The sequence below is a fragment of the Oncorhynchus kisutch genome, linkage group LG29, assembly GCF_002021735.2.
Source record: "Oncorhynchus kisutch isolate 150728-3 linkage group LG29, Okis_V2, whole genome shotgun sequence".
NCBI classification, from domain to species: Eukaryota; Metazoa; Chordata; class Actinopteri; order Salmoniformes; family Salmonidae; genus Oncorhynchus; species Oncorhynchus kisutch.
This window is the reverse complement of record NC_034202.2, coordinates 3,073,863-3,099,553: the sequence shown is the minus strand read 5'-3', so window position 1 is coordinate 3,099,553 and position 25,691 is coordinate 3,073,863. Positions and strand designations below refer to the sequence as shown.

The 25,691-nt window shown below is 43.2% G+C and overlaps 1 protein-coding gene across 2 annotated transcripts; it reads right to left on the bottom strand.

Annotated features, from left to right (window-relative positions):
• Nucleotides 1-607: 607 nt before the first annotated feature.
• On the bottom strand, nucleotides 608-24,661 carry LOC109874366 (phosphatidylinositol 4-phosphate 5-kinase-like protein 1). 2 transcript variants are annotated; one of them, XM_020466239.2, is made up of 10 exons: nucleotides 24,125-24,661; nucleotides 22,563-22,763; nucleotides 20,503-20,553; nucleotides 14,072-14,226; nucleotides 12,179-12,303; nucleotides 8,731-8,765; nucleotides 8,569-8,624; nucleotides 8,352-8,464; nucleotides 6,237-6,399; nucleotides 608-5,608 (listed from the first exon to the last, which is right to left on the bottom strand). In XM_020466239.2, exons 1-10 carry the CDS (start codon nucleotides 24,137-24,139, stop codon nucleotides 5,146-5,148), a joined length of 1,377 nt encoding a protein of 458 aa, XP_020321828.1. In that variant the 5' UTR covers nucleotides 24,140-24,661; the 3' UTR covers nucleotides 608-5,145. The 2 variants fall into 2 exon arrangements, with proteins under 2 accessions (XP_020321828.1, XP_031665010.1); XM_031809150.1 differs by lacking the exon at nucleotides 608-5,608 and adding an exon at nucleotides 5,616-6,099.
• Nucleotides 24,662-25,691: the final 1,030 nt, after the last annotated feature.

Below are 25,691 nucleotides of genomic sequence, written 5' to 3'. Positions count from 1 at the left end.
TAGATTTTTTTGTGAGGACTATTTGTTGTTCCATGTAAGTGAATCTGTTATTCAATGCATTTATATGGGCTAATTGCAGTAAGGCCAAATGAATAGCTACATCATTAAAACAATTCCGTATAGCTTAGCAGAACCCCCACTGCTTAGACTGTTTAGACTGAACCCGACTTATAGAATCGATGCCAAGGTGCATTGAAGCTGTTCTGGCTCGTGGTGGCCCAACGCCCATAAAGACACTTTATGTTTGCGTTTCTGTTATTTTGGCAGTTACCTGTATATCTGTAGTGTAGCATATACTGTTTGAATTGTGCTATTGTGTTTTTCTTTTCTTCCACTAGCTTAGTGGCAAAGTTTGGTAACAGAATGATGGCACATTCTTACAAAATTTAGCATTTGCGCTGTTCTTCAAGTAAATGTGTTTTTGTTTAATTTGCAGTATAAATGTTTTGTTTAACTTGGCAATCATTGATTTTTGTTTGACATCCAAAGTGAAAAATCTTAGTCTCATCATCACTCTGTTACCGTGGAATTGGCCAGTATAGGATTAGAGAGGGTAACAGAGTTAGATACAGCCCAGTAAGCAAAATAAGCAAACTGTACACACAACTTAACTCGTAAAAGTTATTTATGCATTGAGAAAAGGTTTCAGCACATACCATTTGCAGGCAGAAGGCACAAACATGACTTAGGGGTTAAACAAGTTGAGCCAGGAGAGAGTTGGAGTTGCCAATCCACACCCTTACTGTATCAATGAAGTAGGCTACATTAGTGAACATGTGGTCACCACATATCCCAGTCCTTAAATCAGGGTATTTATTATTTTTTCCAGAGACAACTAAAACCCTGTAAATACAGTGCCTTACTTTGAAAAACAATTCTGACCCAGTCAATGTGGAAAAACCTCCGAAATTCACATATTTCCCTGACTGACACTGGGTGTCCCAGGTGAGGTGCAGAACGGAGAGCACCTAAGCAGGTGTAAATCACATTTGGGTTATATTTTCAACAGCAAATACTAAGAACTCCAGGCCCCAAGTGTGTAGCCTGCATTTTGCTGTAAAATTGGACAGTGTAAGTAATATCTCTGCTGAGGCAACATTAAAGGGATAGTTCACAAGTTTTAGCTTATTAAAGGGATAGTTCACAAGTTTTAGCTTATTTTCAACTTACCTAGGTTGTCCCAAGTTCAGGTAAGTCAAAAATAAGCTAAATCGTAAAAACCATCAGAATAACAATTTGTATTTATTTATTTTATTTAACTAGGCATGTCAGTTAAGAACAAATTCTTACTTACAATGATGGCCTACCCCAGTCAAACCCGGACGACGCTGAGCCAATTATGCCGCCCTCCATGACTCCCATCACGGCTGGATGTGATAGAGCCTGGATTCAAAACAGGGACTGTAGTGACGCCTCTTGCACTGAGATGCAGTGCCTTAGACCGCTGCGCCACTAGGCAGTCGTATAAAATGATAGCTGTTTGTCGGCATTTTGAAACATTACCCCTTTATGCTGACCTTGCCATAACTGCATAAAGAATAAATAAATAAATAAATAAACAATATACTGCAGAACCACAGTCATGCACCGTTTTATCAGGAGTGTACATTCACTTGGGGGCGGAATTCTGACCAGAGTTATACGCGCGTAAATGGAACCATTTGCATTTTTCTCTCTATATGTATTCTGACATTGAACTTAAAGGGATACTTCGGAATTTTGGCAATGGTGCAGTTTGAAGGAAGTTACTAACTAGCGCTAGTGCAATTGCTAACTAGCATTAGCGCAATGACTGGAAGTCTATAGGTATCTGCTAGCATGCTAGTAGATACCCATATTGTTTTAATTTTTTTATTTTACCTTTATTTAACCAGGCAAGTCAGTTAAGAACACATTCTTATTTTCAATGACGGCCTGGGAACAGTGGGTTAACTGCCTGTTCAGGGGCAGAACGACAGATTTGTACCTTGTCAGCTCGGGGGTTTGAACTCGCAACCTTCCGGTTACTAGTCCAACACTCTAACCACTAGGCTACGCTGCCGCCCTTTACTGTACTTCTAGTCATTGCACTAAAACTAGTTAGCATTGGCTCACAAAATGACCTCTAACTTCCGTACTAGATACAGAGTTCATCTGACTCTGGGCAAGTAGATAATCCCAAGGTATCCCCTTAAGCATGAGAATAGCATGCCATTCACCCGCTATTCGTTCAGGGTGCAGATCTAAGAAATGAAGGTGTGGCGGAGGTATGTCTACAGATATGCCATATTCTGAGCTTGACTTAACTCAACTCATAATTTCACCACCTTTATGCGGGAGGAAACCATGAATAAGGTCGAGCAAACCTGCCTGTTCCAAGTGGAAAAAGCATTTACTTTCTTTTTGCGAATGAAATAACAGCATTCTCCATGCACTGTAATTTAGAAATTGATAAGAGCTATTGATCAGAGGTAAGTAAATGAGTTAACCATTTGGATAAGGGGATTGTAAATATAAATGACACTTGTTTTAGATCTATATTATCTTATTATGATCGCTGGAGACAAATGGGAAACCAGTCATGGCAGCAAACTGAAGCATATCAACTTTTACATAGTGAAGTTTATAAAATGATGGCCTTATAACTTGCAGGAATTAAGTACAGAGACCCAAGCTTTAGTATAGGTTTTTATAGCAAATGAGCAAATGACAGTATAGCACCCAACCTACCGAATTGGTTTATGATTCTAGATGTAATTCTTTGCCCGCGCTTTTCTACGTTTTGGTTTACAATTTGTATCGAGTTAAATATTAGCCACAATTGGGAGCCATCATCCATAATACCCACAACATTTCTAACTGTCAATTTCCTACATTTTGCAGCATTCCATTCCGTTGACCTTTCTTTCCTCTGTCACGTCCGTGTAGTTGTTCCTGAGGGTCGCTAGCATTAGTGGATTATATTAGGCTAACACTGTGCCATAATTTGGAACATTTGAATCATTATGGAACTCAGGCCACTCGTAGCAGGTTAAACCTGTAGCCTGGTGCACGGTCTACCATGACTGGACCATTGTCATACAGTTCCACGATTAGTGATGATAGTGTAGATATATAGGACTATTGTTCAACCCCTATTGTACACCTTTTTTTTTTTACACCTTCCAATATTTCATGGGTTGAACTTAAACTTTCACGATGAATCAAACCACTGTTTTTTTTATCCATCAATATACAGTGCATTCAGAATGTATTCAGACTCCTGGACATTTTCCACATTTTGTTACAGCCTTATTCTAAAATGGATTCAATTAACATTTTCGCTGATCAATCTTTATTTTTATTTTTTTAACCTTTATTTAACTAGGCAAGTCAGTTAAGAACAAATTCTTATTTTCAATGACGGCCTAGGAACGGTGGCCTGAATGCCAAGCGTCACGTCTGGAGGAAACCTGGCACCATCCCTATGGTGAAGCATGGTGGTGGCAGCATCATGCTGTCGGAATATTTTTCAACGGCAGGGACTGGGAGACTAGTCTGGATGGAGGGAAAGATGAACGGACCAAAGTAAAGAGATCCTTTATGAAAACCTGCTCCAGAGCGCTCAGGACCTCAGACTGGGGGTGACGTTTCCCCTTCCAACAGGACAACGACCCTAAGCACACAGCCAAGGCAATGCTGTAGTGGCTTCGGGATAAGTCTCTGAAAGTCCTTGAGTGGCCCAGCCAGAGCCCGGACTTCTCTGGAGAGACCTGAAAATAGCTGTGCCTCAACACTCCCCATCCAGAGCTTGAGATGATCTACAGAGAACAAATGGGAGAAACTCCCCAAATACATATGTGCCAAGCTTGTAGCGTCATACTCAAGAAAAGTCGAGGCTGTAATCGCTGCCAAAGGAGCTTCAACATAGTACTGAGTAAAAGGTCTGAATACTTATGTAAATATTTCAGGTGTTTTTTGTTGACATTTTGCAAAAAACATTTTGTCTAAAAACCTGTTTTTGCTTTGTCATTATTTATGTCATACCTTTATTTCACTAGGCAAGTCAGTTAAGAACAAATTCTTATTTTCAAAGACAGCCTAGGAACAGTAGGTTAACTACCTTGTTCAGGGGCAGAACGACAGATTCGTACCTTGTCAGCTCTGGGATTTGATCTTGCAACCTTTCAGTTTCTAGTCCAACACTCTAATCACTAGGCTACCCTAGGGGCTGCCACCCCTTAATGGGGTATTGTGTGTAGATTGTTTTATCCGTTTTAGAATAAGGCTGTAATGTAACAAAATGTGGAAAAAGTCAAGGGGTCTGAATACTTTCCGAATGCACTGCATTTAGTGTGTAAAAGCTCTCCAAACCCTGCTTTCTTAACCCAAAATGTGCCTAAATAAACTAGTTGGTCGACTAGTTGGTCCTGAAATGGACACGAATATGCATATCTTTAGATGGGTTTCATTCATTGATCCTTATATTCTGAACCCAATCTAGTTAATGTCGTCAAAATTAAAGGTACACTGTATTTAAAGGTGTATGTTTTCAGCGCGCGCGCAAGTGAACCACGACTGCAAAGCCCGTTACGCACCTGCATAAGTAAGTCTGAATACCAACTACTGAGAACTGCGTAAGAAAGGCACAAAACATACAACATATACAACATTGATCAAAACGTCAAAGTTAAATTAGGAGAAAAAAAATCCATAGGAGTCAAACGTAAAAAAAAACTGTTTTTTTAAACAGATGGCAAATTTGAAAAATAATTTTGGTTTTCATTATTGATTCACGAACTAAACTTCAACAATTCAAAAACTATTATACTTTGGAAAATCAGCTAATCAATTCATAGCACTAGATTTTAAATGTTGCACCTTTTTCTTTGTTACTTAAAAAAATTAAAGAATATGAAGAGGGAGAACCCATTTATCCGCTGTGGTGAATAATATATTTCCATATAATGGTTTATGTTCGTTTTGGCTTTGGTCTGGACATGTGGAAACATGAAAATAACTGACTCTTGGTCAATCTGAAATTACAGTGCTTTAAAAGAATAGCTTTATGTCTCTGAACAGCGTCACAGTTGCTAGTCTTTGTGTGTGTATTTGCGTGCGTGGGTGTCCCTGGGCAGACAGCGTGCTAGTGGGAGTAACCATCCTCATCCTCCCCTCTTTCTGAGTCTACCTGGTGTGGTCCTGTACCCACTGGCAGAGCCTATGGCAGTAAGCGGGGGGGCTGACGGTGGAGAAGGCCTGCCCTGGGTGCCGCAGTCTCTTCCACCAATGCTCCAGCCTCTTCTTGAAGCTGTAGACAGTGAAGATGTCGATGATGCCCACAAAGTAGCGATGCTCCGGTCCGTCAATGACGTGCAGCGGGTTTCTGAAGTTGGGCAGCAGCCGGCGGTTCTGGGCCTGGAAGTCTCGCAGTTCCATCGAATCCGTGACCGTTCCCACCGGCTGCTCAGTACAGGGTCTCCCGGAAGGGGCACTGCCCAGGTCACTTCCTACCCGTGAATCAGTAACGCTGCAACTTCCTGTCCCGCTGTCCATCTCTGATACTAACAGGGCGGAATCTTCCTCTGGGACCGCCCCCGGAACAGTGGGCATACCCGCATGGGTGGGGCTTGAGCATGTGATCACTGACCTGAGAGGTTAAAGCGGAGAGGGGGTACCCAGAGTTATTAGAGACAACATGGCCACCTGAAAGGTTAAAGAGGAGAGGGTAACAGATATAGAAACACTTATCTTTGCCATGAACACTTGTGTGATAGCATGGGCAGTGCCATTGAGGGCTATCTCTATTAAAAATAGGCAGTTCTATTTTCTTCCACTCAATGGTGCTGCCCATGTTAAAACAGGCTTTGTGGCAAGTAAAGCCTCTATCCATCTCTATGAAGGGTAACAAAGTTATTAGAGCCAGCATGTCTACCTGAGAGGTTAAAGAGGGGAGGGTAAGAGCCAAGAGTGAGGCAGCATGGCCAACCTAAAAAATACCACAGTTGACTGATTTTAGAGTAGACAAATACTAGATAGTTGCTCGTGGTGGTTATGCATGTTATTGTATAGCCAAGAAGTATATTTGTGGTAACTACATGCCTGGAAGTCATTGGTTTTGTCCTGAAGAAAGACCAGGACCTGGGGAAAATATTGATCTCGACATTACACCACTTTTGAGGCCTGAATATGTCACTAAAACATAAAGAAAGAATCAAAGATTTAAAAAATACAAAAAAATACAAAAAGGGGGATAAAAAAAGAAAAATCCCACCCACTTTTTAGTGCGCATGATAAGGGTGGCGAAGGACAGGCACTGGTGGCGTTCATCCTGGTGCAGGGGCTGATGAGCCACCAGGAGGCTGTAGTCCAGCACGTTGAGTGTCTGCAGGAACGACGTGTCAATCTCCACCTGCCGGAGCAGCCATGGACGGTGCTGGTCTATCAACACAAGCACATATATTTCAAAACTGGTTAGGACTCTATAGCTGTATGTACCACTTGCTACCCCGTTACAGTGTCATCATTGTTTTGCATGTTATTTTGGCATTAATACGTGTTACATATCAGTTTCCAAACAATGTAAAAAAAAATATATAATAATCATTGAGTCAATAAAGCCGCATTTTGGGGTGGCAGGTAGCCTGGTGGTTGGAGCGTTGGGCCAGTAACCAGCAGGTAGCCTAGTGGTTAGAGTGTTGGGCCAGTAACCAGCAGGTAGCCTAGTGGTTAGAGCGTTGGGCCAGTAACCAGCAGGTAGCCTAGTGGTTAGAGCGTTGGGCCAGTAACCGTAAAGGTTGCTGGATTGAATCCCCCGAGCTGACAAGGTAAAAATCTGTCGTTCTGCCCCTGAACAAGGCAGTTAACCCACTGTTCCCAGGTAGGCCGTTATTGTAAATAAGAATTTGTTATTAATCACTTGCCTAGTTAAATGTTTAAAAAACATATATATATTTGGTCAACATACACTCTTATCAAGGGTGACTTTCAGTAAAATACAAACATGGTTTCTTTTTTGCTTTCTTTAGTAAGGCAGCTCCAAAATGCAGGTGTTTGAGCCTGAACTCATTGCTTTCTGTGGTGGTGGGGCAGCCAGCGGAAAATACAGAGTGTAGGGTTGGGCTCAGTGTTCTGTCACTCATTGGGACACTACGTCACTGCCAAATCTAAGGGTAGAGCTCAAAAATTTGATTGGACTCATGTCAACATCATACTTTCAAAATCTTAGCTAGCAGTCATCATCAGGAATCAAGTCGACAATCTACTGGCAAATCCTTTTTAGTCCTTGAGCTACAACCGGAAGATCCCTGACGTCATCGTGATTCAAGCTTGTTTTTTTCTTATTTCCCAGTTGTCTTGAAAGCACCATAAATCCAGAGAATGACAGACTTTGATGACAAAAATGTTGCACTAAACAAAAACGCTGTGCAAACTTTCTGTTCAAGTGAGCACAACAGACAACAAAGTGTGTCAAAAATGTATTGTATGCTGCTGCATAAATGATGTAATAGGCCAGGGAGATATGTATACTGTAGCTAAGAAAGTAATACTAAGTGTATGTTGTGTAGTAAAATGTTAGTAGCCAATGTGCCTCACCCTAATAAGTTGGTCCCTTTTCCCCTCTTAATTGTGCCTACTATTTCAGACTTGCACATGTAGCCTATAGTCTGTTTTAGAGAAATGTAATCATCGAATATTGTAAGAGCTTTCATTGTCTGCTTATATGCCTCCTTTATTTATTATATGGTTCTGACTTGGTGTAAATGGAGAATGCTGTAAGAACGGCCCATGTTCTGAATTCTGCCACTGTACATTTCAAAAGTGCTGAACAAATAGTTATATTGTCAGTCCTACCTCACTCATTAATGTCTAAATCGAAATTGCCTCTTATCTGCTCGTCGTCCCCTTATGCCATAGTTTGTAGATCTCAATTGTCAGTAGAAACCACATTTGTTTAACCAAGTCAGCCATATCTGCTATGTTTTTTTAAAAGGCAATAAATGTGGCTGAATTAACTGTTTCGCTGCCAGACAAGGCTCCGCTGTTTCGCTGCCAGACAAGGCTCTGCTGATTGTCTGCCAGTTGTAGCAATGGTAAGTTGTTGGGACTGCTATTGGGACAGCTTTATGTAGACCCTAAAAGTTTGTGGGCATCGTTTGTCACCATTATAGTGCAATTAATGTGTTGTTTAGTGTTGTGTAGTGTATTTGCTGGCATGCATCCCCTCAAAAGGTTTTTGGGTTTGCCCCACCAAGATTTACATGCTAAAAATTGCCAAATTGGCTTACCTCAATTACTAAAACAAGGTAAGGTATTTCCTTTCATTGTAATCAGTCCTCATGAATAACATATCTCATTCTGTAACATACTATGACAGGATTCGTTACCCTTACCCAAAGTGATGTACTGGCCCTCGAAGTTCAAGTCCTTGAGAACAACGATAACCTGACTTCCCTCTGGAGCTGGGTCTGTCCACCGGCTCACCTCACAACCCTTGATGTCATACCTGCAACAACAAGCAACAAAGTCAGTTTAACAGTGTTGTTACCACAGTGCCTGTAATACATTTCTCACACCTGACTGTTTTGTTTTACTCTGAAACAGGCTTACCTGGCATTTATTCGATCGTCAGGGTAAAAAACACTCTGCATTACAATAAAGTACTTCTGTGAAAAAGGTAAGACAAGGCATGAACAAACTAAGTTATAGCTAATAAATAATGATAATAATAAACAATATGGCTATGAATAACAATCCATAATCAGTCAGTACCTTCCTCCTATGTGGAATTTTGATCCTGTGGACACCTTGAAAGCAACAAAAAAAGGAAACTTCAGTAACTACAAACATCTTCCATGGTCCAGCAGGCCAAATTTCACATAATTTGTCCACTTTGCGGTGGCAAAGAATAATAAAAGGGGGTCAAATGTAGAAGTGTTTAGAAACATATTATATTCTTATTTACAATAAAAAGTTCATCCAAAATGACACAATACAAAATGTACCATTGATTTTCATTGAGCAGAAAATAATCTGAAACACAACCAAAACAAACAGCAAATGTATTCAACACGTTTGTAGAGTCACACGCTTGATGTTGTCATTGTGTGCTCGGACTATGGGACCAAATACTAAACGTTTGACTACTTTAATTAATCTATTTTCTATATTGTAGAATACTAGTGAAGACATCAAAACGATGAAATAACACATATGGAATCATGTACTAACCAAAAAAGTGTTAAACAAATCTAAATATATTTTATATTTGAGATTCTTCAAATAGCCACCATTTGCCTTGATGACAGCTTTGCACACTCTTGGAATTCTCTCAACCAGCTTCATCTGGAATGCTTTTCTATTATAGTTATCAAGATAACACAACCAATTTAGCCAGGTTTGCAAAATGTATCATCTTTGTAAAATATTTGTAAAATGTGCCAAAAACACTATTTATATGACTATTTTTGGTCAGTATTTGCATCCCTAATTTCTATGTTTTATTTTCAAACAATAAAAAATTTATCTATAATATTCCTAAAGGGATATTTTACTAGTTTGTAGTGATAATACTGATATGCAAAATGATGCTATAATTGTTAAATATAAAATATATGTCTTGAATCCTGTCATATACACAGCATTCCAACATAACATTCTAACCAATCGTTTGATTATGAGGGAATCAACCAGGGCTGGGGTCAATTTGAATTTAATTTGAATTTAAGGCAGTCAATTCAGGAAGTTGTTTTAATTACAAATTAAAAATGTAAAAACTGACTCCTCATTGAAAATAGATGCTGTTTTTTTTCAAATGTTCAATTTAAGTTAACTTCCTGAATTGATTGCCTTCAATTTCAAATTGATCCCAGCTCTGGAATAAAACAAATGAAAAAAACTGTTGTCGTTTTTAGAGGACACTTATCCAAAGTGACTTACAGGAGCAATTTGGGTTAATTGCCTTGCTCAAGGGCACATCGACAGATAGCTAGCTGCTGCCTATGATTTTTCCATCATTAAATCGGATGGCAAAAATGTACCCCATTTACCCCAAATCCCATTGGTTATAAATGAGACCCCCCTCCAATAGAATGTTCCATTGTTGTTTGATACAGTCATTTACGATGAGCATGTGAGCATTCCAACTTGTTTCAACATTCCTTTATCAGCCTGCAAACCTTCTATTGCTTAGACTCACATACAACATGCTGATTACATGCAATCAGTTACTCCCCAGCCCTGTCAATGTCACATCCTGACCATAGAGAGCCTTTATTTTCTATGGTGGCGTAGGTCAGGGTGTGACTGAGGGGTCAGTCTAGTTTATTATTTCTATGCGGGGTTCTAGTTTTGGTTTTTCTATGTTGGTGATTTTGTATGATTCCCAATTAGAGGCAGCTGTTAATCGTTGTCTCTAATTGGGGATCATATTTAAGTAGTGTTTGTGGGATATTGTTTTGAGTTAGTACACGTAGCACCTCTGTAGTCACAGTTCGTTGTTTGTTTATTGTTTTGTTTTGCTTTGCTAAGTTTCACTTTTAATAAATGATGTGGAACTCAACATCAGCTGCGCCTTGGTCCGTCTCTACACACGAACGTGACAGTCAATCAAGTTAGAGTAGCTAGCTACTCTAACTATCTTAGCTGGCTACTCTAACTATCTTTGCTGGCTACTCTAACTATCTTAGCTGGCTACTCTAACTATCTTAGCTGGCTACTCTAACTATCTTAGCTAGCTACTCTAACTATCTTAGCTGGCTACTCTAACTATCTTAGCTGGCTACTCTAACTATCTTAGCTGGCTACTCTAACTATCTTAGCTGGCTACTCTAACTATCTTAGCTAGCTACTCTAACTATCTTAGCTAGCTACTCTAACTATCTTAGCTAGCTACTCTAACTATCTTAGCTGGCTACTCTAACTATCTTAGCTGGCTACTCTAACTATCTTAGCTGGCTACTCTAACTATCTTAGCTGGCTACTCTAACTATCTTAGCTGGCTACTCTAACTATCTTAGCTAGCTACTCTAACTATCTTAGCTGGCTACTCTAACTATCTTAGCTGGCTACTCTAACTATCTTAGCTGGCTACTCTAACTATCTTAGCTGGCTACTCTAACTATCTTAGCTAGCTACTCTAACTATCTTAGCTAGCTACTCTAACTATCTTAGCTAGCTACTCTAACTATCTTAGCTGGCTACTCTAACTATCTTAGCTGGCTACTCTAACTATCTTAGCTGGCTACTCTAACTATCTTAGCTGGCTACTCTAACTATCTTAGCTGGCTACTCTAACTATCTTAGCTGGCTACTCTAACTATCTTAGCTAGCTACTCTAACTATCTTAGCTGGCTACTCTAACTATCTTAGCTGGCTACTCTAACTATCTTAGCTGGCTACTCTAACTATCTTAGCTGGCTACTCTAACTATCTTAGCTGGCTACTCTAACTATCTTAGCTAGCTACTCTAACTATCTTAGCTGGCTACTCTAACTATCTTAGCTGGCTACTCTAACTATCTTAGCTGGCTACTCTAACTATCTTAGCTGGCTACTCTAACTATCTTAGCTGGCTACTCTAACTATCTTAGCTGGCTACTCTAACTATCGTACCTGGCTCCTCTAACTATCTTAGCTAGCTACTCTAACTATCTTAGCTAGCTACTCTAACTATCTTAGCTGGCTACTCTAACTATCTTAGCTGGCTCCTCTAACTATCTTAGCTGGCTACTCTAACTATCGTACCTGGCTCCTCTAACTATCTTAGCTGGCTACTCTAACTATCTTAGCTAGCTACTCTAACTATCTTAGCTGGCTACTCTAACTATCTTAGCTGGCATGCCTGCTGGCAAGATTGGTATACTTTAGAAAAGCAAGCAAAAACAAATGTACTGAATAAGACTCTCTTTAACCCATATTTTAGCAGTGATGAAGAGAAGCATATTTAGTTTCTTTAAAAAATAACCACCAGTCAAGAGGATACATAAAGCTCAAGAGGTATGCTTCGATAAATAGACATATTTTTACAAAGAATTAAGATTATGGCTCTACATTGCAGGAAAACAGTTGTTTCAGATGTTTGAAAAATGCTAAATTCTCACCCCAGCCATTCTAACATAGTTGATGCACCCTTAGATTTTTGGGGTGCATGCCACCCCTGCCAAAGTGAACACATTTTCCCGCTGGCCAATGGACTATAAGATCAGAGTCCTGTGTCTTACCTAAGAACTTGACCAGCAGTGAATGAGGATACTTCTCTAGGTGCTCCATGTAGATTCTTAGGTTGGACAGGAGGAATTGCACCTCTCTCTTGTTCTGGGTCTTCAGAAAGAACCGCTTATCGTTCCTGGATGAGAAAGAGAAATGCAATGATTAGCACAGATAGTGAGTTATAACACATACATAAACTCAGCAAAAAAAGAAACGTCCTCTCTGTCAACTGCGTTTATTTTCAGCAAACTTATGTGTAAATATTTGTATGAACATAAGATTCAACAACTGAAACATAAACTGAACAAGTTCCACAGACATGTGACTAACAAAAATTGAATAATGTGTCCCTGAACAAAGGGGGGGGGGGGGCAAAATCAAAAGTAACAGTCAGTATCTGGTGTGGCCACCAGATGCATTAAGTATTGCAGTGCATCTCCTCTTCATGGACTGCACCAGATTTGCCAGTTCTTGCTATGAGATGTTACCCCACTCTTCCACCAAGGCACCTGCCTAGTTCCCGGACATTTCTGGAATGGTCCAAGCCTTCACCCTCCGATCCAACAGGTCCCAGACGTGCTCAATGGGTTAAAGATCCGGGTTCTTTGCTGGCCATGGCAGAACACTGACATTCCTGTCTTGCAGGAAATCACACACAGAAAGAGCAGTATGGTTGGTGGCATTGTCATGCTGGAGGGTCATGTCAGGATGAGCGTGCAGGAAGGGTACCACATGAGGGAGGAGGATGTCTCCCCTGTAACGCACAGCGTTGAGAATGCCTGCAATGACAACAAGCTCAGTCCAATGATGTTGTGACACACCGCCCCAGACCATGACGGACCCTCCACCTACAAATCGATCCCGCTCCAGAGTACAGGCCTCGGTGTAACGCTCATTCCTTCGACGATAAACGCAAATCCGACCATAACCCCTGGTGAGACAAAACCGCGACTCGTCAGTGAAGAGCACTTTTTGCCAGTCCTGTCTGGTCCAGCGACGGTGAGCTTGCGCCCATAGGCGACGTTGTTGCCGGTGATGTCTGGTGATGACCTGCCTTACAACATTTCCTACAAGCCCTCAGTTCAGCCTCTCTCAGTCTATTGCGGACAGACTGAGCATTGATGTAGGGATTGTGCGTTCCTGGTGTAACTCGGGCAGTTGTTGTTGCCATCCTGTAGCTGTCCCTCAGGGGTGATGTTCGGATGTACCGATCCGGTGCAGGTGTTGTTACACGTGGTCTGCCACTGCAAGGACGATCTGCTGTCCGTCCTGTCTCCCTGTAGCGCTGTCTTAGGCATCTCACAGTACGGACATTGCAATTTGCCCTGGCCACATCTGCAGACCTCATGCCTCCTTGCAGCATGCCTAAAGCATGTTCACGCAGATGAGCAGGGACCCTGGGCATCTTTCTTTTGGTGTTCTTCAGAGTCAGTAGAAAGGCCTTTGGTGTCCTAAGTTTTCATAACTGTGACCTTAATTGCCTACCTAAGCTTAATTGCCTACCTTAATTGCCTAACTAAGCTGTTAGTTTCTTAACGACCGTTCCACAGGTGCATGTTCCTTCATTGTTTATGTTTCATTGAACAAGCATGGGAAACAGTGTTTAAACCCTTTACAGTGAAGTTATTTGGATTTTTATGAATTATCTTTGAAAGACAGGGTCCTGAAAAAGGGACATTTCTTTTTTTGATGAGTTTATATACGTGTGTGTGTGTGTGTGTGTGACCTTAATGTCGAAGTGCCTCGTGTGTTCTTTCCTAGTGTGTTCTGTGTGCATTGTGTTTGAGCATATACTTTGGCAAGATAAGAGTAAGAAAGTATCTTTCCTATATTTGCACTATATGTGAGAGAGAGACTCTAACAGCAAAGGGAAAGAAAGAGAGGAGTAGAATATGCCTACGCACGTGAGAAAGAAGTCGGCCTTGCTTTTGGAGTTGCTGATGAACTGCAGGTAGGAACCGTCGTTGGAGAGAGAGTGCTGATACTCCTTTTCTGTCATCCCCAGGGAGCGACGCAAGCTGGCAAACACTGGCCCTGCAAACGTCTCCATTCTGAAGGCCTTCAGAGAGAGGGGGAGAGAAAGAGAGAGTTCTTCATATTCATATTGGCATCAGCAAACAGTAGTAGATACATTTATTTAGGTAAGAAACAACAAAGGTCCAACAACTGATACTTGAAGAACTCCACAAGATATTTTAGCCAAACTAAATACCGGCTGATGGCACAGACAAAATTGTTGTTCAATATTTTGTTTATCAATATATTATTGTGTTTCTATGTCTGTCACGGTCGTCCTCCTCTTCATCTGAAGAGGAGAAGCGAGAAGGATCGGAGGACCAAAATGCGGCGTGATATGTGTTCATCATGAATTTTAATAAAGAAAACACTGAACACTGAAACACTGAAACACTATACAAAAACAGTAAACAAAATAACAACCGTGAAGCTAATGCTGCGCTGAAACAAGCCATCAACATAGACAATCACCCCAAGAGAACCGTTACAGATTCACCCACCACAACAGGACCAAGCGGCGTGGTAACGGGCAGCAGCAGGAGCAGCGTAATAAGGACTTCTGGACTTGGGAAGAAATCCTCGACGGGAGAGGACCCTGGGCAAAGCCAGGGGAGTGTCGCCGCCCCAAGGTGCAGCAGGAGAAACGGCAGCAGGAGCAGCGAGAGAAATGGACATGGGAGGACGAATTGGACGGAGAAGGACCCTGGGCTCAGCCTGGAGAATATCGCCGCCCCAAAGAAGAACTGGAGGCGACGAAAGCGGAGAGGCGCTGGTATGAGGAGGCAGCACGGCGACGCGGATGGAAGCCCGAGAGTCAGCCCCAAAAATGTCTTGGGGGGGGCACACAGGAAGTGTGGCGAAGCCAGGTAGGAGACCTGTGCCAACTTCCTGTGCTTACTGGGGGGCTAGAGAGACCGGACAGGCACCGTGTTATGCTGTGAAGCGCACGGTGTCCCCAGTGCGGGTGCATAGCCCGGTGCGGTACATTCCAGCTCCGCGTATCGGCCGGGCTAGAGTGAGCATTGAGCCAAGTGCCATGAAGCCGGCTCTACGCAGCTGGTCTCCAGTGCGTCTCCTTGGGCCGGCTTACATGGCACCAGCCTTGCGCACGGTGTCCCCGGTTCGCCTGCATAGCCCCTCACTGGCAGGGCGACCGGAACCATTCAACCGGGTAAGGTTGGGCAGGCTCGGTGCTCAAGAGCTCCAGTGCGCCTGCATGGTCCGGTCTATCCGTCACCACCTCCACGCACCAGCCCTCCGGTGGCAGCCCCCCGCACCAGGCTGTCTCTCCGGCTCATCCTTACAGGGGCTCCCGCCTGTCCAGCGCTGCCGGAGCCTTCCTCCTCTCCAGCGCAGCCGGAGTCTCCCGCCTGTTCGGCGCTACCAGAGCTCCCGCCCCTCATTCCAGAGGCGCTAGAGCCCCTCATTCCAGAGGCGCCAGAGCTACTCAGTCCAGCGCTGCCAGAGCCTTCCTCTCCAGCGTTGCCGGAGCTTCCCGTCTGCCCAGCGCCATCTGAGCCTCCCGTCTGCCCAGCGCCGCCTGAGCCACCCCTCAGCCCAGAGGCGCCAGAGCCCCTCAACCCAGAGGCGCCAGAGCCCCTCAGCCCAGAGGTGCCAGAGCCCCTCTGTCCCGAGCTGCCCCTCTGTCCCGAGCAGCTGCACCTCTCTCCCGAGCTGCCCCTCTGTCCCGAGCAGCTGCACCTCTGTCCCGAGCAGCTGCACCTCTGTCCAGTGGGGTCATTGAGAGGGGTTGCCATGGTTAGAGAGCCACGGAGGCGGACAATGAGGCGGACTAAGACAATGGTGAAGTGGGGTCCGCGTCCCGCGCCAGAGCCGCCACCGCGGAGACGCCCACCCAGACCCTCCCCTATAGGTCAAGGTTTTGAGTCCGCACGTTTGGGGGGGTTACTGTCACGTTCTGACCTTTTATTTCCTTTGTTTTGTATTTATTTAGTATGGTCAGGGCGTGAGTTGGGTGGGCAGTCTATGTTTGTTTTTCTAGGTTTTGGGTATTTCTATGTTTCGGCCTAGTATGGTTCTCAATCCGAGGCAGGTGTCATTAGTTGTCTCTGATTGAGAATCATACTTAGGTAGCCTGGGTTTCACTGTGTGTTTGTGGGTGATTGTTCCTGTCTCTTTGTTTGCACCAGATAGGACTGTTTTTGGTTTTCCACATTTATTGTTTTGTTAGTTATTTCATGTCTAGTTCCTTTATTAAAGAACATGAATAACCACCACCCTGCATTTTGGTCCGCTTCTACTTCACCCCAAGAGAACCGTTACAATGTCTGTCCTGACTTAGTATAGGCTCTGTGATTAAATAGGCTTATGATGTTGCGCTGTTATCGAACAGCAGTACTGTAGCCTACGAATATGGTCAAATATCTTACATAAGCTACTGGTCAATTTACTGTGTTGGCAGAATGTAAAAAAACAACAACAGTAATTTATGCTGTATTTGACAAAGGAATGTGACAGTTTCTGAAAGAGGAAACAATGAAACATTGTTGTGGACCTGTCAGCAGATCAGTTGAATTCAACAATGTTTTGCATGGACTTTTGCCCTCCAACCTTAATATGCTGGACTGCCCATGAATTCTGAAACATTCTCTAGGCTACTCAAAACCAATTGAAATTCAGACCCCTTGACTTTTTCCACATGTTGTTATGTTACAGCCTTTTGTTACGTTTTTCTAAAATGGTTTTAAATTCATAGTTTTCCCCATCAATCTACACACAATACCCAATAATGACAAAGCGAAAACAGGTTTAGACATTTTTGCAAATCTATTAAAAATAAAAATCAGAAATACCTTATTTACACAAGTATTCAGGCCCTTTGCTATGAGACTTTAGCTCAGGTGCATCCTGTTTCCATTGACCACCCTTGAGATGTTTCTACCACTTGATTGGAGTCCACCTGTGGTAAATTGAATTGATTGGACATGATTTGGAAAGGCACACACGTGTCTTTGTTAAGTCCCAGTGCATGTCAGAGAAAAGACCGAGCCATGAGGTCGAAGGAATTGTCCGTAGAGCTCTGAGACAGGATTGTGTCGAGGCACAGATCTGGGGAAGGCTACCAAAACATTTCTGCAGCATTGATGCTCCCCAAGAACACAGTGGTCTCCATCATTCTTAAATGGAAGATGTTTGGGACCGCCAAAACTCGGCGGGTACGACGGGTATGACGCTACAAGCGACGGGTATGACGCTACAAGCGACGGGTATGATGCTACAAGCGACGGGTATGATGCTACAAGCGACGGGTATGACGCTACAAGCGAAGGGTATGATGCTACAAGCGACGGGTATGACGCTACAAGCGACGGGTATGATGCTACAAGCGACGGGTATGCCGCTACAAGCGACGGGTGGGTATGATGCTACAAGCGACGGGTGGGTATGATGCTACAAGCGATGGGTGGGTATGATGCTACAAGCGACGGGTATGATGCTACAAGCGACGGGTGGGTATGATGCTACAAGCGACGGGTATGACGCTACAAGCGACGGACGGGTATGATGCTACAAGCGACGGGTATGACGCTACAAGCGGCGGGTATGACGCTACAAGCGACGGGTATGATGCTACATGCGACGGGTATGATGCTACAAGCGACGGGTGGGTATGATGCTACAAGCGACGGGTGGGTATGACGCTACAAGCGACGGGTGGGTATGATGCTACAAGCGACGGGTATGACGATACAAGCGACGGGTATGATGCTACAAGCGACGGGTATGCCGCAACAAGTGACGGGTATGATGCTACAAGCGACGGGTGGGTATGATGCTACAAGCGACGGGTGGGTATGATGCTACAAGCGATGGGTGGGTATGATGCTACAAGCGACGGGTATGATGCTACAAGCGACGGGTGGGTAAAATAGCTGTGCAGCGACGGGTATGATGCTACAAATGACGGGTATGACACTACAAGCGAAGGGTATGACGCTACAAGCGATGGGTGGGTATGATGCTACAGGCGACGGGTATGATGCTACAAGCGACGGGTGGGTAAAATAGCTGTGCAGCGACGGGTATGATGCTACAAGCGACGGGTATGACGCTACAAGCGAAGGGTATGATGCTACAAGCGACGGGTATGACGCTACAAGCGACGGGTATGATGCTACAAGCGACGGGTATGCCGCTACAAGCGACGGGTATGCCGCTACAAGCGACGGGTATGCTGCTACAAGCGACGGGTATGACACTACAAGCGATGGGTGGGTATGATGCTACAAGCGACGTGTGGGTATGATGCTACAAGCGACGGGTGGGTATGATGCTAAAAGCGACGGGTGGGTATGATGCTACAAGCTACGGGTATGACGCTACAAGCGACGGGTGGGTATGATGCTACAAGCGACGGGTGGGTATGATGCTACAAGCGACGGGTGGGTATGATGCTACAAGCGACGGGTGGGTATGATGCTACAAGCGACGGGTGGGTATGATGCTACAAGCGACGGGTGGGTATGATGCTACAAGCTACGGGTATGACGCTACAAGCGACGGGTGGTTATGATGCTACAAGCGACGGGTGGGTATGATGCTACAAGCGACGGGTGGGTATGATGCTACAAGCGACAGGTGGGTATGATGCTACAAGCGACGGGTGGGTATGATGCTACAAGCGACGGGTATGACGCTACAAGCGACGGGTATGACGCTACAAGCGACGGGTATGACGCTACAAGCGACGGGTATGATGCTACAAGCGACGGGTATGACGCTACAAGCTTGGCACAGCTGTATTTGGGGAGTTTCTCCTATTCTTCTCTGCAGATCCCCCTGAGGAGTGGCTTCAGTCTGGCCATTCTACCATAATGCCTGATTGGTGGAGTGATGCAGAGCAGGTTGTCCTTCTGAAAGGTTCTCCCATCTCCACAGAGGAACTCTAGAACTCTGTCAGAGTGACCATCGGGTTCTTGGTCACCTCCCTGAAAAAGTTCCTTCTCCCCCAATTGCTCAGTTTGGCTGGGGGGCCAGCTCTAGGAAGAGTCTTGGTGGTTCCAAACTTCTTCCATTTAAGAATGATGGAGGCCACTGTGTTCTTAGAGACCTTCAATGCTGTTTTGGTACCCTTTCCCAGATATGTGCCTCGACAGAATCCTGTCTCGGAGTTCTATGGACAATTACTTCGACCTCATGGCTTGGTTTTTGCTCTGACATGCACTGTCAACTGTGGGACCTTATATAGACAGGTGTTTATGCCTTTTCAAATCATGTCCAATCAATTGAATTTACATGTCTAATCAATTGAATTTGGACTCAAATCAACTTGTAGAAACATCTCAAGGATAATCAATGGAAAAATAATGTACCTGAGCTCAAATTCGAGTCTCATAGCAAAGGGTCTGAAAACTTATGTAAATAAGGTATTTACATTTTTTATCTTAATAAATGTGCAAACATTTCTAAAAACCTGTTTTCACTTTGTCATTATGGGGTATTGTGATGTCATTATGGGGTATTGGGATGTCATTATGGGGTATTGTGATGTCATTATGGGGTATTGTGTGTAGATTGATGAGGATTCTTCTTTTATTTAATCAATTTTAGAATAAGGCTGTAACATTACAAAATGTAGAAAAAGTCAAGGGGTCTGAATACACCGTATCAAAAGTAAAAGATCAACTGTCTTGAGGTTCATCTATTAAATTCATCTGTAGGTTATAAACTGTGCTGCCTATGGGATCATATGCAGAAAAACTGGAAATAGGCCTAGATATTCTATATCTACATAGGCCCAATTAAATGAGAAATGTGCATGGTCATTTGTGGTAGGCTACTTCAGGAATATGAACCCATCATGGCCAGAAAACGTGGGGAATTTATTCTGTAATGGTTATGAAAATAAAATAAGTAGGAATTAGATTCCTATGTCTAATTATTTTAGATTCCAAAAATAAAACACGTGATTTTTGCTCTTCTCACTAACGGGAAATGGATGCATCTTATTATGAATTTGTTTATGAATAAGCGTGTCATATCCTCCATTTGCACAAAATATTTAGGCCGACTTGCACTACAATATATCAACCAAAAGAAGATGTGCGTGCGCATGGTCTGAAGTTTGCGTGGCGGTCAAGTTCAGTTTTTATAAAAGCCAACTTTTGAGGTAACTGGCGCACACACATTTTGTGGTATATTTTGTATGTACGCATGGTTTATAAATGAGGCCCCATGTCACTATAAGGAAAAAACTTGTTTGTTCACATCTTTTTGAAGACTGAAATTGTGAGATATGAATTTCCCGATTTGTACCTTTGGTGTTGCAACTGTGTTACATTGTTTTAAATCAACATACCTTATGTATTTGAGTGACCTCCAATCTGTAGTCATCTTCCGACAATTCATCCTATGATAAAAGAAGAAAAGGAATAATTACTATTTATAAAATATACTAACTATGCAGTTATCTTTTGAGAAGGATTTGGGGAGAGTAAAGCAAGACACAATTCCAAGTGGTCTTACAATCACTGTGAATCAGATTCACTGAGCATACAAACATTAGAAACACCTTCCAAATATTGAGTTGCACCCCCTTTTGCCCTCAGAACAGACCCAATTTGTCGGGGCATGGACTCTACAAGGTGTCGAAAGCAGTCAACAGGCATGGCGGCCTGTGTTAACTTCAATACTTCCCACAGTTGTGTCAAGTTGTCTGGATGTCCTTTGGGTGGTGGACCATTATTGATACACACGGGAAACTGTTAAGTGCGAAAAACACAAAAGACCATTAACAGCAATGACAGTCCACCAACAAAAAAAATGACAGATCCCTTTTCTGTCGAACTCAACTGAACATTTCAGGAAATATAAACATGGCACCCCAGCCAAAAGTAGGCTAACATGCTACAAGAGGTGGATCAACAAGAAGTGTGTATGTGTGTGTGTGTAAGGGAATATGTGAGTAAGAGACAACCATGTATCACAACGCTGAGTCAGTAGGCTCCGTTTCAATGGGTCTGATGCTGTGTGTGTGTGTGTGTGTGTGTGTGTGTGTGTGTGTGTGTGTGTGTGTGTGTGTGTGTGTGTGTGTGTGTGTGTGTGTGTGTGTGTGTGTGTGTGTGTGTGTGTGTGTGTGTGTGTGTGTGTGTGTGTGTGTGTGTGTGTGTGTGTGTGTGTGTGTGTGTGTGTGTGAATAACTCCCTTGTGACCTCTTATTCACCACCATAGGATCCGGCAGAGTAACCAAATACCGATGGACAAAATAATGGTTGCTGCAAATTAGATCATGAATACACCTACATCAAATCAAATTTCCTTGGAATATAAAATGAAGTGTTTGTGTAATTTTCCACAATCCAAACAACTACGTTCCACTTGGCTCTAATATCAGCCTGTGTTCTGTATCCCTTCTCCTCTGTAGGGACAACAATGGGGTTGGTCAGACAACCCCACATTGCCTAGGGAACATTGGGGAACATCTAGCACTGCAGGCAGAAGGCTAAACAAAGAGCAAGCCACTAATAGCCACCTCCCATAGCTCAGTCAAACTTACCCCCATTCCCTCTGCCCTTGATGCGGATGACTTTTATGGTCTGAGGCCACCAGATAGGAGTATGGTAACGTCTCAACACTTTCTCAGATCCACAAGGGCAAGTTATTAAGGGCAGATAGAAGGGAGCAGGTTTTCCGTTTGGAATCCAAAGTCTAAATGAGGCTTAATGTCTTTAACAAAATGGTTGTTTCAGAGATCTTTTGACAGTGGAAAACAAATGAGGATGACAATAACAGGTTAGAATCCAGCCGTAGCCTGGGCCATGTTCATTAGGGCGCGCAACAGAAAACGGTGCAAAACGTTTTGCAAAAGAAAACACGGCTCTCTCTGATGAGCTCCTTTTGTTCATGCCTCAGCCCCACTCTTGGCCTTCTCATGGCCCTCTTGGGGAACACGATAGGTGATGCAAATTAAGGAGGAATTGAGAGGCATCAGCCACCACGGTAAATGAAACCAGTTTGCAACCAATCGTTTTAAATGCTGGCAATGGCACATAATAGATGTCTGCATTTTTGTTTGTTTGGTCCATTCAGTTAGCTTTAGACCACTATGTGATTACACAAGCTAAAGATACTGCTCAATTCAAACTACTTATCCCTTGTAAAAAATCCTGCTCTGTGAGGTGTTTGAACCGCGTGTACCCCTGTGCAAGTTTGTACAGTAGCTGTTATTTCCATAGGGCATTAAACACAGAGGGATGAACCAAAAACAAGCAAAGGAGGTGTGAAGGATGACAGTCTCTTGTTATACCTTTGTTTTGAGTGTTTTATCCCCTACGTTAAAAAAAACTGGTGTGAACTTTTGCTTAGTAAAATGCTACACATATTTACTTGCATCACATTTAATGACCTGTGGGTGCTCACCGGTGGTGGGTTGTCGATGGTGTTCTGCACGGCTGCAGAGAGGCCTTCTTTCATTATAGAGGTGAGGCTGTAGAAATCGTGCTGCTGGTCGATCTCAAACAGGCCCAGTAGCTTCCACTGCTGCCTCAGGCCCCCCCACATCTTCCTCTTCACCGTACCAGTCCTCTGCGTGCCCTCCGCTGGACCCGCAGACATCTCCATCTGGGGTGGGGATGACACACACACACACACACACACAAATGAGTACTCAAGATCCAGCACTTGTAACCATCTCTGCAAAATGCCACATCAATGATAGGGCTTTTTCCCCCCCCGATTCCAATTGAGTGCCATAACAAAGCACATACACCGGTAAGACCATGTAGGTTAGTCTTCCTATCGATTAACATGCGTGGTAAGGTCGTTGCTGGGAGAACCAGAGGTTGACAATAACAGTCGTGTCTTACCTAGACAGACCTGAGCTGCCTGAGGCATGCAGAAAGTGACCACGGCCACAAAGGTCCAATGGCTCTATAGGCCTCAGAGATTGGAACGTTTTTATTGGCCTGATATTGATTAACAGTGGAACCAAACCAGCGACATCCATTTGACACCAGCAGCCTTTCCTAGGTTTGGAACAAGCGGCTGGGAGATAACTAAGGGCTATATAGGCTAGTCTCTCACTCTCTCCTTCTCCCACCAGTGATCACGGATAAACCCATAGAAATCCTATTAAATTACATGAGTTCATTAATTAGTATTCCGATTCCTAATTCTATGGATCAACCAGTATTTTCAAGTCCCTGGGGCCTAGATGTTGTTGTTACTCTCAATGCAGCAGGACAAGCCCTTCATTATCTATTCAAGGGGCTGTAACTAAAGAGGTCCTTGTTGTGGAGCATATATATTAGTAACAGTCTCAATCGTAGTTTAATGTTAAATCATGATGAATCGGGGATAAACCTTGTTGTGGAGCATATATATTAGTAACAGTCTCAATAGTAGTTTAATGTTAAATCATGATGAATCGAGGATAAACCATTGGTAAAACATGGGGAAGAAAATAGGTGGTTTTTCTCAACGTGTCAGAATCTTTGAATAAGGACTCCAATTTGAGAATCTGCACTGCTCCATACTGACCGACTAACCAGTGGAATCGACTTGACACCACACCCGCAGCATAATAAAGTAGGGACTCTTTTGCCATATATAGGGTATACAATAAAATATAGGCTATATAACAGGCTATCCAATAAAACGTTATTGCATGCGCATAACGGTAATATTGCCACTAACAATTCTGAAAACAATGTTGGGTAGATGGTTTGAATATGATCCTACGCCTGCTGACTAAATTACACTTTTCACACACAAATCGGATACATGTCGCCTATCCGGTGCCCTGTCATTTTCATTGCGCCCATGGAATACACATTCTGACGGTAAGTGTACAACGCGTGAAAGAACTACAGCCAAGCTACACCCATTTGGTCAAAACAAATCTTAACAAAACAAGCAATATCCAAATAATATGTGCGTCAACATTAGTAGGCTAATATAGACCATAACACGAAGATACTTGCCTCAGTTTGGCTCATCGATGAGGCTAATTCAGGCCCTCCTGTGTCTGCTCTATAGTTCCCGAGATCAGCGCATTCCTCCGATTGACATTGCAATCCGTTCTTTCAATAGATGCATGCAAGCGGTAATGTAGTGACACTGACACTGCGCGAAACCCCCAACACGCTGCACCAGAAATCTCATCGTTTCACAAAGCATTAGCGCATGTTTGTAGCTGAAAACACTTGGGCGCACAGTATATATTCAAAAGCCATTTACAGTAGACTATGAGGAATTGTTTGATATGACCTGGATACACAATTCAAATTGATTATTTGAATCAATGCATATTGATTATGGACCATATTCTAAACATTCTATACCAAAACTATCAATATAAACATTTATTTGTTGACCACAAATAACTCTTAGCCTATATACCTTCCATTAGACAGCTGAGCATGTTATACTGAACAGAAATATAAACGCAACATGTAAAGTGTTGGTCCCATGTTTCATTAACTGAAATAAAAGATCCCAGAAATGTTCCATACACACACACAAAAAATGTATTTCTCTCAAATGTTGTGCACAAATTTGTTTACATTCCTGTTAGTGAGCATTTATCCTTTACCAAGATAATCCATCCACCTGACAGGTGGGGCATATCAAGAAGCTGATTAAACGGCATGATTATTACACAGGTGCACCTTGTGCTGGGGACAATAAAAGGCCACTCTAAAATGTGCAGTTGTCTCACACAACATATTGCCACAGATGTCACAAGTTTTGAAGGAGCGGGCAATTGGCACCAGAGCTGTTGCCAGAGAATTTAATGTTAATTTCTCTACCATAAACCGCCTCTAATGTATTTTTAGAGAATTTGGCAGTACATCCAACCGGCCTCACAAACCACATGTAACCACGCCAGTCCAGGACCTCCACATCCGGCTTCTTCATCTGCGGGATTGTCTGAGACCAGCTGATGAAACTGAGCAGTACTTCTGTCTTTAATAAATCCCTTTTGTGGGGAAAACTCAGTCTGATTGGCTGGGCCTGTCTCCCCAGTGGCCCTCCCATGGCTGCACCCCTATCCATTCATGTGAAATCTATAGATTCATGTCTAATTCATTTATTTCAATTGACTGATTTCCTTACTGTAACTCAGAAATTGTTGCATGTTGCATTTATATTTCTGTTCAGTATATTTTGTACTTGAACTACCAAAGTGTTGAATAGTATTTCCATATAGATAGATATAGGACTCCAATGCCCAAAACGCTGTTTTAACATGGGCAACACCATTGAAGACTTTCACCATCTTGAAGTAGTCAACTGGGTGGGAGCTTCCTATGGGTTCAGTTTTTATTTATTTAACTAGGCAAGTCAGTTAAGAACAAATTCTTATTTACAATGAAGGCCTACACCAGCCAACGCTGGGCCAATTGAGCGCCGTCCTATGGGACTCCCAATCACTGCCGGTTGTAATACAGCCTGGATTCGAACCAGGGTGTCTGTAGTGACGCCTCAAGCACTGAGATGCAGTGCCTCAGACCGCTGCGCCACTCGGGTGCCCACATAATTCCATCC

Coding starts and splice junctions, on each gene's coding strand:
- LOC109874366 (XM_020466239.2), bottom strand. Junction 12,304..14,071: donor AAGGCCGACTTCTTTCTCAC/GTGCGTAGGCAT, acceptor TTTCTCATCCAG/GAACGATAAGCGGTTCTTTC. Junction 8,465..8,568: donor GACGATCGAATAAATGCCAG/GTAAGCCTGTTT, acceptor TTGTTGTTGCAG/GTATGACATCAAGGGTTGTG.